The sequence below is a fragment of the Ostrea edulis genome, chromosome 7, assembly GCF_947568905.1.
Source record: "Ostrea edulis chromosome 7, xbOstEdul1.1, whole genome shotgun sequence".
In the NCBI taxonomy this organism is placed as follows: domain Eukaryota; kingdom Metazoa; phylum Mollusca; class Bivalvia; order Ostreida; family Ostreidae; genus Ostrea; species Ostrea edulis.
The window spans coordinates 84,310,704-84,330,322 of record NC_079170.1 but is presented as its reverse complement, the minus strand read 5'-3'; the positions used below and the strand labels follow the sequence as shown (position 1 = coordinate 84,330,322).

The window sequence follows — 19,619 nt, the reverse complement described above, 5'->3', positions numbered from 1 at the left end:
TCGTGCCACACCTAAGTATGTGGCGCGGGACCTCGATTTTTGCGGTCTCATCCAAAGGACCGCCCCATTTAGTCGCCTCTTACGAAAAGCAAGTGGGTACTGAGGACTTATTCTAAAGATTCACAGCGAAATTGATAAAATGACGTAAATTTTAAGGGATTTGGGGGGAAAATGTAGTTTCTCCCAATAAAATTAAGGGACCGGTCAATATTTATTAGGGGGTTGGGACTGGTGCAAAATTTAATATGACACACATTTATTTTGACTTACATACTGATAGGACTCCAACTTTTTATTTTCAACACTGATATGACAGCTATACATTTTTTTTGTGAATGTATCAGTGAACAAAAAATATTTACAAGTATTTCAAAGTTTTAATTCAACTATCTTACAAACAATAATACTGAATTGTATGCGTACTTTATTTCATGTCCAAGTTGAATTTACTAAAGACAATTTGCAATAAAATATACTGGACCTTTGAAAATTTTTAATATTAGAACATGTAATTAAAAATCACAAAAGAAATATCCAGCTGTGAATAGAAATTGAAAAAAATTACATGTTAGTTTTGTATGGAGTATGGATTTCAATCCTAAAAAATAATAATGGTTTATCATGTTGGTCATAACTTGAAGGATACAGACCAGAAATTAACTAAAGTCTAAACACATCTTTAATAAATACAATCTATTATTGGGTCAAATGCTGTCTGACTTGTTTCATACCGATTGTTAGGCTGTTCTTGGCACACTGATTTTGACTACGGGTAACTCCGTTTACCTGATCAGGATATGGGGCTCACGGCGGGTGTGACCGGTCAACAGGGGATGCTTACTCCTCCTAGGCACCTGATCCCACCTCTGGTGTGTCCAGGGGTCCGTGTTTGCCCAACTATCTATTTTGTATTGCTTATAGGAGTTATGAAATTGATCACTGTTCGTTATCTTCACCGTTCATAGAGAATACTGAGATGTGAAAAATACTTGTAAGTACATGAGACAACAATTCAGTAAAACAGTAATTAAAAATATGCAAAATGTAGCACTTCAAACAACAACTTAACAAAAAGAAAAAATATAAGATGAGAATAATGAGATTTGTAACTTCACTAGACAAATTACCGAACAAACATGACAAAGTGAACAAAAGTTTCTCAGGAACTTGAATCCCTCAGCTCATATATAACAATGGAGAGACAAATTTTAAGTGATGTTTATGAAGAACTCCAGAGATTTTTATAGTGAAGTAACATGTTATTTCATCATACATATATATTTATTCATTAAATAGGACAAATACTTTTTATTACACATCTGATACAGGGCTCAACTTATTTTGCATTCTTAGAAGATAGGACATAGGGCTTTTTAAAAATGGAAATATGGAATGCAACGGTCCCAACCCCCTAATAAATATTGACTGGTCACTAATTCAATATATCAAAAGATTTTGTCATTTATTTCTCCGAGAGTGGAAGAAATCATTGCTTTTTTTATCGTTTAGTACATTTTTCTAAACAAGAGACCACAATTTACCTTGAATTAATTTGAAAATTTTAGGGGTGGTGGTGGTGGCTGCGCTCCCCTTATATCCGTCACTGTTAGAATACATAAAAACAAATTAACGAGAAAGATCCCTTTTTGAATTTTGCCGCGTAGAGCAGACCTGAGCGTGTCGACCTCTCTAGGAAAAGAAGTTACGATTTTCGTTCGGATAAAATGGCGAACAGGAAGTGGATTTTTTAGGTACGAAAATCTTTTTAAAATGTAAGATGAAAACTACGAAACATATGTATAAGTAAGCGTTTTTGATGGCTATATATGATGTCTGAATTATACAAAATGAATCAAAGTAGATTTGTTCATTAAAATGTACCTATTTCGATAGAAACACGTTTTGTTTAGAACGGAAGTTGTCTTGAGTCATTTTGCTGGCGTGTTCTTTGTTTCAGTTTTATATTCTGTCAGAAATAAGCAATATCTAACAATCATTATTAGAAGAGTGAATAAGACATGGTTTATGAGACATAATGGATATAATTATTTGTACTGTACAAACAGTATGATGACATTTTTCTTTATTTATCAAATTAGAGTTACCTCCCCTGTAACTGCTTTCGCCATGTGAAAAGATTGACAACAGAGACTATGGTTTGACATTCAATGTAAGTATCTTCATATAAAGATAAGTACCATGCAGTCACATGGGTTTGCTCCCGTTTATATGTGTATATATATGATTTTTTTTTATTTTTTAAAGTAATATGTTTTACGGCGTGACCGTGTTTGAGGGCGAAGCAAAAAAGTTTTGGCATTAGGATCTATATCCAAAACAGGACAAAAACATCCCGAAGTTAGCACGCGGACGGAGCTGTATCAAAGCATCCTAATTTTGGACATTTGATCCGCCTATATATTGAACGCGGGAAATATAACGCAATTGATGTAAACAGTACATTGTGACGTCATATTCAGCGTCGTTATTTAGCAAATTTACAAACATAGCGTTTGAACCACAACAAAAAACATGGCGTTAAACGTAGAGTGATTATATATGATTAAGAAAATAAGATTTACATGCTTTTACGGATTTTATGTAACATCTCAGACGTGAACTAGAGTAGACGAGATTCAAAATGGAGGAATACATGTCCACGCGCTAATATTCGAATCGACGCCATTGGTACCAAACTTTTCAAGTTCCATAGGTATGGTTTAATTTTTCATTATTTTCCTATATTTTCCTTTTAAACATGTATATACGTGTTACCTATAGGGAGAGCTCTTCGGGCCGTGAGAGGGCTTCGCCCTCTATAAACTACTATATTTTTAAGTAGCTATATATATATATATATATATATATATATATATATATGTATATAGTACTGATTCCAATGGGTTTTTTTAAACGTGAGCAAGTCTGTGTGCTGTGATTTGTGTCTGTACCGGGTGAATGTGATTCAGATTATGGACAGATAAGTGTTTTATGAACTCTATGCACCTCTCCCTTTGATTGGAGAGAAATTGGTCTGAATTTGGAACACACTCAACTAATTTAAACATAAAAGTTTCTATGATTAAAACTTTTGGTCACATATTTTTGTCTTAGATCTTGGACTAGTTGTACGATTCGAACATAAAAATTGGACTTTCAAAATTATATTTAGGAGTAAGTTATTAGCAAAATTATTTAGCGATTTTAGAGCTGCACTGTTCTCCAGCAACATCTGATTGAATCTACAGTCCGATCCAAAAAAGTACTGCCATAAAAGCGGATTATACTGTGGTAAATTAGTGCAAGGTCTAAATAAATATCTACTTTGTACTGTAACCAGACACCAAGTCATGTACAAAAGTAACTCTAACAAGACACATAGTTGTGTACAAAAAATATATACTTTGTACTGTAACCAGACACCAAGTCGTATACAAAAGAATATCTACTCTAACAAAACATGTACAAAATGTATCTACTTTAACCTGAGCCAAGTCATGTACAAAAAATATCAAACGTTTGCATAGACTTCCTAACAGTGAAAATAAATTATGCACAGTTTGATGTGAAATTCACTGCAAAATTTGACAAACCTTGTCATAAAAATATGTATTAGTAGAGAATATGGATATTCACTAAATCCATGGCAGTATTTTTTTTTTAGATTCCTGAAAATTTATGTCATCCGATATCAATTATTATTATTTTCAACATCAAATTTAGTTTTAAGGGGAAGGGTGGGGGTGTTGATGTTAACTATGTGAATTTAATTCATAGCAATAAAAGTTGTGAATTTGTTTGTCATATTAATTCCTTTTAGGGAGTGTTTTTGATATTGGTAGCTAACCTATAAAATCCCATGCAGATGATAAAAAAGTACAAATTAAGTATCATCGATGATATTAACAACTTATTGGTTCAATCCCCTCTCCCGGAAAATTTTCTAGACTCGCACCTGTGTTGTGTTCTGAGTCCATGATTTTTCTTGAAGTGAAAGTAAAGAAGTTACATTTACTTCAATGTTTTATATAACTTTTCTTTCCTTTTTAGCTCATTTGAGCCTTTCGCTCAGGTGAGCTTTTCTGATAAAAATTTGTTTGTTGTCGGCGTCATTGTTGTAAACTGTTCACATTTTCATCTTCTCCTCCAGAATCATTGGGTCAATTTCAACCAAACTTGGCACAAAGCATCCTTGGGTGAAGGGCTTTCAAGTTTGTTCCAATGAAGGACCACACCCCCTTCAAAGGGGGAGATAATCACAAAAATTCAAAATTAGGGTAGGGTCATTTAAAAATCTTCTTAAGAATCACTGGGCCAGAGGAGCTGACATTAACATGAAAGCTTCCTGACTTAGTGCAGATTCAAGTTTGCTCAAATCATGGTCCTCAAGGGTAGGATGGGGCCACAATAGGAGGTCAAAGTGTTACATAGAAATGTATAGGGAAAATCTTTAAAAATCTTCTCAAGAACCATCGGGCCAAAGAAGTTGACATTTACATTCAAAGCTTACAAAACATAATGCAGATTCAAGTTCGTAAAAAATCATGGCCTCCAGGGGTAGGTTGGGGCCACAATAGGGACTACAGTTTTACATACAAATATATATGGAAAGTCTTCAGATATGGGTCAAGGTGACTCAGGTTAGCATTGTGGCCCATGGGCCTCTTGTTTCTATATACTCCAATTTTGTACCTTGCAATTTCATTTCATTTATGTTTTTTTTATAAATGAAACCTCTGATGATAAGTGCACTTATTGTGCTATGTAATTAGGTTGCGTTGTAATCTCAGATGTACATTATCCCAAAACGGTATATGATGTCTCTGTGTGCGGAGACGCAGAGAACTATGGGTAGTATGTCAATTAAACTTAAAGAAGAATGAGCCAGGGTTCGAATCTGAACCTTGGCTTTGTAGGATGGGATTTAATCTGAACCTTGGCTTTGTAGGATGGGATTTAATCTAAACCTTGGCTTTGTAGGATGGGATTTAATCTGAACCTTAAATTGACTTGACTTTTTAGAGTGGGTTCGAATCAATCTTGGAACTTATGTCCACTTCCATTAGGGCTGGGACGATTCAGAGTTAGCTAGATTCGGTTCGGTTTCGATTCAGAACAGCACGGTTCGGTTATCTTCGATTCGGTTCATGTTAGGTCCAATTTATCTAATGACACCACAAAAATTAACAATTTTAAAGAGTAGCATATTTGATTTGATTTTATTCAAGTTATATAACTATATGTTGTCATTTGTAAACATCATATCTATTCATAATGGCATTTTATAACTTTGATAGAAAAAAGAAAACACTGACAGTCTATTAAAATTTGTTATATTAATGTGCTGCATAAGTTTTGGATTATTAAACAAATATATAGTGAATCCAAAATGTATATGATATTGTTTTCATTGATATAAAAAAATTCAACAATTCTATCAATTGAGAGTTTTTGAAAATCTCTCCTTTATTGATTTACTTCTCTCATATTAACTGTCAAATCTGTGTCATTACCTACGATGTTGATTTCACTCCACCACTGACAGAAATGCTATATGTCATGTAAAGATAAACTGCAATGATCTTACGGACCATATTCTGTTGGTATCTGAGTGGTGAAAATGCTAACTCTCAACACAGTAGTGATTTAAATCTCTGTTGCTTAAAAAACCACATGTTCTGCACATCACTCGAATGCCATATTTGTTGTTTTGGTGTAAGTAAAATCTAAACCGAACCGAAATCCAGAATTTGTAATGGGTGCATCAAATCGAATGGTATGAATCGCAGTGCACCGAAATTTTCGGTGCACCGCACAGCCCTAACTTCCATTCTCCCTTAACCAATTTTTTGCATTTAAGAAGCAGTAGACGATATTTGACAGAGATAATTTTCGATAAATGGATTTCCAGTTCACCATGAGGATGCAAGAAATAAGACTAAGTGGTAGTGGTCTGATTCTCATATGAAATCGAACTTTTTGCTGAAAATTGCAAGCGATGCTGCTGGTAAGAAAAGAAAACCAAGATGGCGGCTTAATATACCTTATGAATAGTTCGTTTTACAGGAAGACATATTTTTCAAATTATATAGATTAATTCTGATACATATTTAAAATGTTGAGAGACTATGGTGTTAAGGGTTTGTTATTTGATAGAACAATTAAGGCATTTCTTTTTGAGTATAGCGACCGAGTTCCATCACTTCTCAATTAACAGATTTGAATGATATGAATTTCATTAAAGAGTGCAAAGACATTCTTTTTCTAATGACTGCATATTTCATTCAAATATTAATTTAAAAAGAATGCTAAAACAAAAAATCAATTTTCTGTATGATTAATATGTGAATTTTAACTTCATCTTTTAGTGTCGTTTTATTGTTCAGAAACAAAATGGATCTCAGCAACCCCACGGAGCTGCTATTTACTGAATTTATTTGCTTGGTTCCTTTATATAATGTTTGAAAATTTAAAAAATCTACATTATGTTTTTTGGAATATATTAATCGGTCGAATATCGTTTAAAAATGTATCATTTTGGAAATACCTGAGCATGGTATATCGTTGCATCATTATCCAGTCTTGTCTGCGACACCCCAGCTGACATCTATTTTTGGAGTGTCGTTAATTACAGATATATTGCTTTCCGTTTTTGTGGTACATTTTATTGGCATGTACACTAAAGATTGACTATTAGTCTAGAGTGCTCTCTACGTCACCATCACTCGCTTTTTAGTTTAAAAATAATTTTAAAAGTATACTTATTATGTAACCATGGTGAATAGCATCCAATCTTTACTTGACATTTCCGATATTCCATGTGATATTGTCCACGACATTTTATACGATATTTACAAATACTTGTGGATGACCTTTCGCAGAGAAGTAGGGCTGTGGCGATTGTGGATTTTGTGTAGATGAATTAAAAGGATTTCTAAACATTAATTGATAAAGAAAAAGAATATTCACTTATGTGATTTACTCTTCAGGTAAACCTGGGAACATCAATGGCTAATTAATATTTGAGCTCGATCTGTATTGAAAATGTGGGAGCCCTATAGTACTTTAATGACATATTGCCCATTCGTTTTGTCAACATTTTTGTTGTGGTGGGGTAACTCTATCTAGCAACTTGCTTTACCGTGATATCATCAATAGGGTTTTAACCAATTGCCCACTCACTAATGCCAGTAAAATTTCATGAAATCATGGTCACCCACATGTTTGACAAAGTTCATAATTTTCTTGGAACGTTCCCATGTTTTGGTCAGATTTTATAATTGTACTTTCACTTTCCATAAAATGCACTGAGATCATAGTTATGTGGAAAAAACACATGGCAGTTTATTAAGTGGGTCACAAAGACCCCCCCCAAAAAAATTAATAAATGAATAAATGCATGCAGACTAAGATACTATTTCAAATATGAGCATATTGATCTGGGAGAATGTGACAATAATGATAAAGAATGAAAGTGAGAAAGAGTAAACTTGAAAGAGTAAGAGAGATTAAGGTATAGAGAACTAATGTTAACTTGGATAACAGCTAGGAGTTAAGTCAGTAAAAATTTCACATTTGTCTATTTTTAGGTAGCAAAATGTGGGCCCATTGACCTCAATGTGGAAGAGTCGGGGGGGGGGGGGGGGGGGGGGGGGGGGGGAGGGGGGGGGGGGGGCACATGGCTTCAAAAGTTTTTTGTTGTTAACTTGAAGTATACAACTGATCATAGATTTGTTAAAAAAGATGCATCTCAATACTATATACTGTCTGTTATTGGTAATCGTAGTCACACAATCTGCATCTCAATACTAGCTGTCCGTTATTGGTAATCATAGTCACACAATCTGGAAGCCTGTGGTTTACATATATATATAGACGTTGGTTGACAGAGTCAAGGATGTTTTTCTTTTCTGTCTTAAGACCTGTCACTATTACAGATGAGAAAATACAGATCTTATATAGGTGATATGTGGTCTGAGTTGTGTGCCATGCCTTGAGAAATGAAAGCGTGCCAATATTCATTTTCTGCAGGTGATCATAAAGTGTGAATTTCAGTACCAAGCTTAGTGACACTACCTGCCTCATAAAAGTCACAGCAATGTCATTATGTTTGAAGAATTTTCATTACATGTATGTCCTTAGTGGGAGGGAGGTGGGTTAGAGGGAGGTGGGTGGGTTAGTGGGAGTGGGAGGGAGGTGGGTTAGTGGGAGTGGGAGGGAGGTGGGTTAGTGGGAGGGAGGTGGGTGGGTTAGTGGGAGTGGGAGGGAGGTGGGTTAGTGGGAGGGAGGTGGGTGGGTTAGTGGGAGTGGGAGGGAGGTGGGTTAGTGGGAGTGGGAGGGAGGTGGGTTAGTGGGAGGGAGGTGGGTGGGTTAGTGGGAGTGGGAGGGAGGTAGGTGGGTTAGTGGGAGGGAGGTGGGCTGTAGTAGTGTGAGAATAAATAAAATAAAGCATTCTCAAAATCTGGATTATTTGGTGAATGTTGCTGATTGAAGTCTGTAACTGCAGAATGCATTGATCGATGGTCAATTTTAAAAATACTTGTAAATGTTATGTACCAGCTAAACTGAAGTTTCAAATTTCTCTATGGCATTTATACAATGTACATGCAATAACGTGATTTGCATATGAACATGATGAAAGGAATCTTACTGAATGAAAATGCTGTTGTCATTATGAATTGCATGTATGAACATGTAGAAATCTGGGGAAATATCATTTAAATGTTAACCTCTAGAAATCAGGGGAAAATATCATTTAATTGTTACCCTGTAGAAATCAGGGGAAGTATATAATTTAATTGTGGATCTGTAGAAATCAGGGGAAATATATAATTTAATTGTGGATCTGTAGAAATCAGGGGAAATATATCATTTAATTGTGGATATGTAGAAATCGGGGAAAAAATCAATTAATAGTTAATTAACATGTAGAAATCAGGGAAAATATCATTTAATTTTTGATCTGTAGAAATAGGGGGAAAATATCATTTAATTGTTAACCTGTAGAAATCAGGGGAAAAATCGTTTACCTGCTATTGCATGGTAACCTGTGTATGGTTGTCTATTGGGTGAATTAATAGTAAAGTGATGAAATACTGAAATCTACATGTACATTCTACATGTACATTCAGCTGGACTCATAACATCAAACGTTTTTCTACTTGTCGTTTTCACCAGTAAATATTCCACTCTTGTCCAGTCTGTTTCCCCAAACTCTTGTCCAGTCATCCACAGTCCTAGATCTCCAGAGGGATTACTGTAGTGTAGGAGAGAACCTTAGGTCAGGAAAACCACTTCAAACCGCATCAGAGAAATGAAATTCACATCAAATGTTGTGAACGCTGTATTTAAAAATTTAACACAGAGAGGGAATTTCTTCATTTCTGAAGTATTTATGGTGTATTTAGCAACTTTGTTTTTTGTGTAGGAAACTTTATTTTCCTCACCTCCTGCCCTTCAATGTGTGTATAGAGCTGGGAGCATTATGAGACTGTTGATGTTTTAGATGACACCGTCATGGTTTCCTGTTAAGGAAAATTATAGAAAGAGGATTTAGTAAAATAGTGCTCTATAGTGTGTCTATACGGATGTGATCTCCGGCACGCACTTGTGTGTTGACAGTGTGCTGTGGTGTTGTGTGTGTGTGTTCACATTATGCGTAATAGTACTATGATTATCAGTGTTTGGGACAGAATAAATACAGATACTTAAGATTACTGTGACAATTCATGAAACATACACAGGTGTAGTTACACAATTATGTAAACATATTGTATCGTAACTAACGAGCGTTTGATTTCTTGGTTATATTGTATCAAATTCACCCGGTACATTTATTCAGTGTGAATGTGGTTAAGATGATGAATTCATGGATTATTGCTGTGTGAATTTAGATATATAGATATTGAACTTAAGAGACATGTGATGGATATTGTATAATGCGATGGTATGCTGTAGTCCTCAGACTTTTAACAATATAAGAATATGTGATGTACTTACAGATCAGACAAAAAGACAGAAAGCCAACATGTGAAATTGTATGGCCAGAGACTTCTTAGAGTCTTTGTTTTATTACGAGATGGAACAGGCTGTCTCAGGACAGGAGCAGCAGTCGCCGGGGGTGCCTAATCCGGGGTACAGGAATGAGGGCGGGGGAGAGGGATTCTTTAACCGCGGGGGATACTTAGGCCGGGTCTTCTCCAGCTTCATGGAAGCCATTCCATTTGGTGGAGCCAAGCGGAAAAGCATGGAAGTTCCCGACGCAGTGGACATTAGTTCTACGGGGGTAGAGTTCGGAGACCATATCGAGATGGCCCATTTCGGACATGTGGAGCTGCTGATTAAGGGCCATGATTTCGTGCTTCAGCAGCTGTCGAACCCCACCTGGTGTGACGAGTGTGGGGACTTTATCTGGGGCCTCTACAAACACTGCCTCCGATGTCGATGTAAGTACAAGGGTACCGGAGACACATGCTGTCAGTATGTACGCTCCAGATTTGTTTCAGTTTCAGTTTCTCAACTTGATCTGTGCGTTATGTAACTGTAATGGATATCTCTTTTGACATTATTCAAAATTTTCTTGAATGGGATATATATTAGTAAGACTGTTGAGATTTAAACAGTTTGTGAATTAAGTCTAGACAGTACCTGAATTTCTTCATGAATAGAAACCGTCAGTCACGGTCACAGACTCCTAGTGTGCATGTTGAATACATGCAGATTTGATATACATGTACATCTCAATTACTTTAAATTTCAATAAAAACTTAATTTGGCAATGTTAAAATTCAATATGCGTAGCGAGATATCAGATATGTACACGCATTCCAAACCATGTTTATTCCTGTTGTATACTACAGTTCTACAGAATGGGTTTTACATCTAATACAGATCAACATTATCATTTTCGTAATTGAGCTATCGATTTACGATATAGTGTATATATTATAGTTTTTGAATAATTAGGTCAGTTCATCTGTCAGTATTGAACTTGAAATTCTGTGTGGGAAAGGCCTACTCAATCAAGGTGCAAAAGCTTTACAGCATTTATCCAATATGGGATTGCAGAACTATGAAATTTTGGAAGTCTTCAGAAAAAGAAGTTACGAAAATTTAAAGCAATATCACCGGGCCCCCTCCCTAAAATTTTCAAATTTAAGGTAAATCATGCTATTTTGTTTAGAAAAATGTACTAAGCGATGAAAGAAGTAATAATTTCTTCCACTCCTGGAGAAATAAGTGACAAATCTTTGATTTCTTGAATTACTTTATCATTGTTTATTGGGAGAACTTAATTTTTTCCAAAAACCATTAAAATTTGCATCGATCGATCATTTTATAAATTTCACCTTACAAAAAATTATAGAAAATAGTACAAATGACTAAATAGAAGACATATTTCAAGCTTTATTAAAACAGTAAAATTCAGGAGCTTCCGGAGACTTCACCCCCTGGGCCCCCATCAGACCCCCTGCTTCATAAAGTGGCGCCCCCTGTAACCACAATTCCTGGATCCGCCCCTGTTAATTGTTAGTAATAAGTATCCAGTATTCATAAAGGATTGCACAATTAGTTATTATAAATAAACTATAGTTTAACATGGTGGACCTGTCTTCAACATTTAATACATATAAAAAATATATATTATCAAACATATAAACATGAAAATATCACGGACAATTAAATTGTATGTACAGATCGGAGCTATCTAAATAAAAAAAGACTCATTAAGAATCAAAGTAATGTTGGAGATCATTTGATTTAAAAGCTGTTGAAATGATGCAGTGTACATTTCTAATAAAATCCAATAAACTTATTAGAGTTCATCTTGTATTTCTTTTATTCACTTCATTTACAAATCTAACAACATTCTGATTCTCTGGTGTCATGTGATGTAAAACTTTAAACACAAGAAGAATTTTTCAATAGCTTATAAATAGTCAGACAGAGGCATCTGTCTCAAAGATAGCAATTAAAAAAGAAGTTGGCACTGATTGAGGTACTTTGATGTGTAAAATGATCCTTGGTACTTTCTCCTGTAATTTCAAAAGCCTATATCAATAATTGTCTTGTTCTTCGCATCATGTGTCACACTGTACAACACCAATTAAAATGAAGAATAACTATGGTATTGTAAATTTTGAATTTTGATGCCTTTGATGTAAAAATAATCAATATCCTTAGAACATCTAGTTTATGATGAGGTATTTTACAACATACGACATCTGTATGATAGGACCATGCATATAATTTAAAGAAATTCATCGATGTAAACACATAGAAGTTTGGTACATTAAATATTTTCTATTAAAGTTCCACCAACACACAAAGTTTTCGATAATTTCTTTACATTCTTATTAAAATGCGTTGTGCTTTCTTTAAATTTATTGTCATTTTTTAAATGCTCCAGCCTGTAAATGGAGGTTCACAAAACTTTGACCTTGCGAGTCATATGGTGATAGGGCTTTCATGTGTATTCCTTGTGACAAGACCTGTCTTTGAGTACCATAATTAATTTGCTGCCGTATGGGGTCATCAGTGTTTCCCAAACACTTCTTGATTTAGCGTTCATTCCATAGATGAATTTAAAGGATATTGTTTGTTAGATTTTCTCAGGTAGTACATTATATAACAACCGTCCATTAATGCAATGTTAATTGTCATAAATATATAATTATATTCTACACATCATCAGTCTCCAGGCACACAGTAATGATTATCATATACAATGTTTGTTATTTTTGCATTGGTCGCTTTTTATAGTTGTTGTGAATGGTAGAAATGCAAGGTTGAACCGCGGTGCATTGGACTTGCAGCCTACTGAAGAAGAAACACAACCCCCATGATTTTTGGGTTTGGGCAGGACTATTTTTAGGTCACCTGAAGCATTCAGGTGACCTATTGCTATCTGTTTTTGTCCGTGCGTTAACATTTGAACATTTTCAGCTTCTTCTTTGAAACCCCTGAACCAATTTCAACCAATTTTGGCATATAGCATCTGTGGGTGGAGGGGAACAAAAATGTGAAATTTGTGGTCCCTGCCCCCTGGGGCCTGAGGGGTGGGGCAAAAACCATCAAAATGAGTGCAATTTTAAAAAATCTTCTTCTTTACTCCTGGACATCAAGAAGCCAAACTGTGGGCATAATTATAATGAGCGTTGAGCCCTCTACCAAAATTGTGAAATTCATGGCCCCTGGGGCAGGGGTTCTTGTGTTAGGGTGGGGCTCTATTGGTCATATAATGAAAATGTAGAAATTCTTTGAATATCTTCTTCTCTGTCTCTGGGTATTAAGTAAACAAACTGATAGCATGGTAATGATGAGCAAGGATGCCTCTTTAAAAATTGTGAAATGCATGGCCCCTGGATCAGGGGTTCTGGTGCTAGGGTGGGGCTCTATAAATCATATAGTGAAAATGCATTATTTCTTTGAAAATCTTCTTCTCTGTCCTTGGGTATTAAGTAGACAAACCAATAGCATGGTAATGATGAGCAAGGATGCCTCTTTCAAAATTGTGAAATTCATGGCCCCTGGGTCAGGGGTTCTGGTATTAGGGTGGGGCCCTGCATTGATCATATAGTGAAAATGCATTTTATTTCTTTGAAAATCTTCTCCTCTGCTGCTGGGTATTAAGTAGACAAACTAATAGTATGATAATGATGATCAAGGATGCTTCTTTCAAAACTGAAATTTATGGCCCCTGGGTCAGGGGTTCTGGTGCAAAGGCGGGGCTGATTGATTATATAGTGAAAATGCAATATTTCTTTGAAAATCTTCTGTTTTTGTCTGTCGTCGTTCGTCGTGCGTTAACATTTGAACATTTTCAGCTTCTTCTCTGAAACCCCTGAACCAATTTCAACCAATTTTGGCATATAGCATCTGTGGGTGGAGGGGAACAAAAATTGTGAAATTCGTGGTCCCTGCCCCCCTGGGGCCTGAGGGGTGGGGCAAAAACCATCAAAATGAGTGTAATTTTAAAAAATCTTCTTCTTTACTCCTGGACATCAAGAAGCCAAACTGTGGGCATAATTATAATGAGCGTTGATCCCTCTACCAAAATTGTGAAATTCATGGCCCCTGGGGCAGGGGTTCTTGTGTTAGGGTGGGGCTCTATTGGTCATATAGTGAAAATGTAGAAATTCTTTGAAAATCTTCTTATATTGGTTTTATCTAAGGAGTAAATAACCCTTTTCTTTATGATGTCTCAGACCTAGGTTTTTTAAAAAGGATTATTGATTGAACATAAAAATGACACATGTACTTCATGACCACATAGCTATTCAATGTTTCTTCCATCCAAAAGTAAAATTCTTATATTTAAACACAAACCTAATTCAAACATTGGAAGGTTGTTACATGATACTCAGGTGACCTATAAGGCCCCTGGGCCTCTTGTTCTTGCTAGCAAAGAATTTTTAGACAAATATGAAGGCAACTTTTTTTCTCCACTTCTGCCCTCCCCTCCCAGCTTCAAAAATGATAAGTATTTAGTGTCTATATACTCACTACTTGTGTGCTTGTATACTGAAAAGTTGACAGAGTTTAATGCTGAAAACAACCTCTTGTTGCATGGACATACAATGTAATAAATATTAAAATTGGAATACAATTGAAGATAATTTACAGGCCAGTTCCAATGTTGCTCAATGTCATGATCAAATTTATTTTGACTTTGACGGGAAGGTTATAGGGCCATGGTCATTATTTTAAGGTCAAATAAATATCTTTTAAGTGTCGTCATTTGCATAATTTTTAAACAACGTGTGCATAATCATATATGATAAGAAAATTTAAGAAGGAAGAAGAGAGCTGTTTATATGTTTATATATATATATATACTATATTTAAGGAATATATATATATATATATATATATATATATATATTCCTTAAAGACCCATGCAGGTTTCTGATAAGTATTTATAGACTAGGCTGTTTTTCTTGCTCCGTGTGCAAATTGTATGAAGCATTTCATAGATAAAGACTGGACATCCAAATCTTCAGAATGTTTCATTTTCATTTGTCATGACACACATTCCATAAGTTTGCTGCTACAGATTTCAAGCTAATATGTTGTCACACTCTTCTGGTGTCTTAATTTCTCATTCCTTCAATCTTTGCAGGCTGTCGGTGAGTATATACAGTGTATTGATGCACAAGAAAGACAACTCTTCTAGTCCTAAATATAGGCTGCAGTTATGGTTCTCTACTTTTAACATTGATATATAGATATATATATATTTATACACAAGATAACTCAGTTTACCTTTGTATGTAGGTTTTAGAAATTAAATGTATAACTGTTGAGTTAATATTTATCGTGACTTGTGTATTCTAACCAAAGAAACTGTATTACATATATTGCCATTTATGCACTATATGTGTATTCTGTACAAGGTAAAAAATTATTATCAACTCTGCACTTTTTCTCACCAATGTATTATATTAATTAAGTGTAGACCATTAATTAGACATACATAAAGACCATAGGGTAGATACTTGCACTTATCAAGTCAGTTACTCCAATTATTTAGTATGTATATCTTTAATGCTAACCGGGGGGCATTATATACTAAACAGACAATTTTACCAGTGACAGGCCACTAGATAGAAATGAAATGATAGACATGATACATTTAATACAGCCGCTGTTGTACATGTGGATTGTATTCAGGGTTTTAGTGGAAAGCACTGGACCAGCAATTTTAATTGTATGGGTGTGGAATTTGATAACTGAAACCTTGACAATGTCACAAGCATTGACAGCTAGGTCCACACTCCTGAGGGAACAGTCACGGTAAAGGACAGGACGCCACGTACAACCTCCCCCCCCCAAAAAAAAAACCCTGATAGATTCAGGGGTCATGTCCAGTCACTCTAATGCCATGCCCCCCCCCCCCCCCCCCCCCCCCCCCCCCCCGATGTTGAAGTTAAAGAAATTATTGATAATCAATGAATACCTTGATAAGTTATCACATTTAATTATTATTGAAATGGCCTGATCCTATTATCACTAATTTATGGATGGCTTTGATAAATTATTACATATCATTATTAATGAAATGGCCATCCTATTATTGCTGGGTTATGAACAGCTCTGATAAATTATCACATTTACGTAATTATAACATTAATGAAATGACCATACTATTGTCACTGGTTTATATATAAAATCCCACGTTTCGTGTATCACCTTTGTTTCGTGTGTGTGTGTGTGTGTGGTTTTTTTTTTTTCCTTTTCCCCCAGTTCTTTAAGGTAAACACCAAAAAGAGCTGATTATAAACTATAATCTCTTATCAGTGAAATCTAAAAAATTCAAAAAAAAATATTGCTGCAAGAAAGTGTTTATGTTTGTTGGAAGGCGTAGGTTAGCTTTAGTATAGGCATTTCATGCATACATTGTCATGAATGTAGTGGAAAGATATTCTATAGAATTAAAATGAAATCTATTATAATAACACAATATGGAGGGCCAACGAACATTGACAAGCTTGTCTTTTAAAAGCGTTCGACACTCCTAGAAATTCCTTTCCCTCATATTTACTGGTGTATGGAGATTTTGTACTGACAGCCTGACGTGTGTTAATTTGTGCTCTTTCAATTTACCCTCTTTTTTTTACCTGTTTAAAACAGTGGATTACGAAGATGAAATTTATTGACTTTCAAGGGAAAATGTCGATAATTTCCGTTAATGTAAAGGGCAGATAACTCTGTTGGTGTTAAAATTTCAAACAATGGCCTTTGTGTCATAGAGTCATCAAACACGTCAGGAAAATGTGAAATATTTAATTTCAAAGTCATCTAAATTGGACGAAAGCTGGAAGATTCCTCCAGATATCTTTTTATAGCACCAGATCAGGGTTTATTTTTCTTCTTCTATATCCTACCTGTAGAGCTGTAAGGTAAAAATACCTGTGTTTATATCAGCTGATACTCTCATGGGATTTAAATCAACACTGTGACGGAAGAGTTAGAGAGGGCTGTGTAAAATGTTTATGGTCAGGTAAATGATTCACCTGTTTTTGAGACTGTGTCAGATTTCCGAGAGGAACTTCTTCGATGTTTACCAGGTAGAGAATGTACAATGACACGGACATCGTTAGAGAATGGAGGATACTGCTAGTTTGTTTTTGGTCTAAACAGGTGGGAGAGATCAAATTTAATGTACAGTGACTGATTACGTAAAGAGAGGATTTTAAGTTTACCGAGTGGATATAACACAAACTGCGAGGGTAAAATTAGAAGATTTTCTGCTGATAAGAAGAATTTTTACTCCTCATGAATATTCTTCAGTTTTCATAATTATACACTGTGTGTGCTTCCTATAGGATGACAAATGGATAAGGCAGGTCAGATTGACAGTTAATTAGTGTATAGTGCCAGAGTCAGCCCTTCTCTGAAGACTTAAGAATGTTTTCATCTTCAGAAAATCCTCTGTGATCTCTGAAACCATTAAATCCTCTCTCACACAGGGAGATTGTCTGTGGGGAACAGAAAACTGATCATTAGGACCCATTCAGGAATTTCCGTGAATTATAACCAACGTCCTTAGAAGAGTCAGCTAATTCAACAGGAAAGGGAAGACTACTCCATTAATTAGCAACTTAATTACAGACTCAGTGTTCCTGCTACAGAGCTGTGGATGTAAAAGGTTTATTAATTAAGAGAGCCGTTTATTTCGTCTGTGCCATCTGATTTCTAAACTGCTGTAGGGTAGCAGCATTGGACATCTGGTGGCTTGTATGTGTGACATAATACACAGCCAATTGTTACAAGAAAATAGGGGGATGACATAACATTATAAGTAGGGAAGCCTGTCAGGATATGTTAGCATCACAAACAAGCCTGACTGTGTGTGTATAGCCTCTGCAGAATTCACACAGACTTAGCTATTGGACATAACACCAAGTGAGTACTGCAGACTTAGAATTGTTCATCTGAGTTCGAGCTGTGACTATTGGTGCTCTGAGAATAACACAATTCAGGGCTGTTTTTAGAAGCAGGCAATCAAGTATTTTTAGAGGTTTTAATAGACGCCTTGTATGCAGTCGCTGGTGATCACGAATAAGGAACTGTGAATTAATTAGGTTTGTACAAGTCGTGTACATGTACACAGAGGAATATTCGACCAGGCAAATCGTGATGGACGGTTAGATACACCAAGGAAATGGACCCAATGGACAGTTCCTGTTGACCATTTGAACTGTTTATAAATGCTTTCTTTGAAGTGGAGTGTGAAGAAAAAACCTGTCTCTAATTAGCAACGCAGGGGTAGTGATTGCTCTTTCTGGAGTTTATCTTGTCTTACAATCAGGTATTTTTAGGATTTCCTTCGAGATCCATTAAATTTAGCATCTCTGTTGATATGCTGGAAAGATTGGGAATCGGTAGTCAGTGATTGGGGAGGTTACAAACTTCCTGTGTTTTGTATTTAATCTAACCAGGAGATAAAAAACAACCTATCTCTGCAGGGTAGTTCTGAAGCAAGTGTTATGATGTGCCCATTCAGCTCAACATCAGTGAATGTCTCAGACACTGTGAGGCATGGAAGATAGCAGAAAATCATTCATTCCATTCCGTAAGAAAACCAATAAGCTGAACCGATCCAAACGCATTAGTGCAGCCAGACATTTTCTTCAGTCGGAGATTTTCAAACTCAATTTTCAAGATCTAGCTTCCTCGCCTAAGTTCAGACCCCAGAGATATGGTTTCCTTGATGAAGATGATTTTGAGGATTTTAAACAGGATTTGTTGGATTTCCGAGTGTTGAAACAAGAGTTTGAGGAAAGGAGCAGTCCTAGTTGTAAACGTAAACCCAGACAAGACACGGCAGAATCAAAGAAAAGTCGATTTAGCCCCGATCAATTAATGGAATTTTTCAACAGTGATGAAAATTTTCAGGAGTTTGAGAGGGTGTTTGAGACGTTCAAAAGTAAGAGATTCTCTAACAGTGCGGATAAGTTACGCCTGTCCCTGAATAGGTTCGATGACAGTGACAGCAGTGATGACGATGACAAAACAGTCGTGTTAGATGACGAGTTATTCATAGGTGACCTTGATGATGATCCAGAGGAGGAGGACATGTTTGCAGAATTTTTTGACAATGATGAGAGTTTTATTGAATTTGAGAGGGAATTCCAGACATTTAAGGTCAAACGTAGATCTCGAGTAATAGATCGAATAAATCGGCAGTCTGGCTGTGATATTGTTTCAGAACTACAAGCAATCTGTGATAGAGACCCAACAAAGAAATACGATGCCATGCTAGAAGCTGGTGAACAGAGACTGTGGAATTCTGGGGGGGAGTGGGACTATATCTTCAGTCACCTAAACAAGAATAAGTCCTCATCAAGTTCAAACATATCAGGGAATTATGGGAGTTGTTCAAGTCTTAATACAGTTCATACTTATTCGGAATGTGATACTGGATTTTACTCGGCTGATCCTAGTAATGTGAACAGCATTCAGAGTTATTCGGAATGCGCCCCCTGTTCAGGATCACATGGTGACAATTCACATTGTGTTCAGTGTTGCTCAGAACCTAGTCATGTGAACAATACACCAAAGTGTTCAAGCTTAGAATCTCATGCTCAAAATTCTACACATGGTGAGTAAACTAC

General features: G+C 35.8%; 1 protein-coding gene across 5 annotated transcripts in view; it reads left to right on the top strand.

Annotated features, from left to right (window-relative positions):
• Positions 1-1,700: 1,700 nt before the first annotated feature.
• LOC125653661 (ras association domain-containing protein 1-like) overlaps positions 1,701-19,619 on the top strand; it is a 36,833-nt gene continuing 18,914 nt past the window's right edge. For 2 of the 5 annotated variants that reach the window (XR_008796409.1, XM_056142782.1), the window contains exon 1: positions 16,226-19,606. Coding sequence is in view for 4 of the 5 variants with exons in the window: in XM_056142782.1 (XP_055998757.1) it covers positions 18,544-19,606 (1,063 nt within the window). In the remaining variant the exon portion in view is untranslated. Of the gene's footprint in view, positions 1,773-2,099; positions 2,171-2,270; positions 2,714-10,001; positions 10,446-16,225; positions 19,607-19,619 lie in introns of those variants that run through there. The other 3 variants (XM_056142784.1, XM_056142785.1, XM_056142783.1) reach the window with 3 other exon arrangements.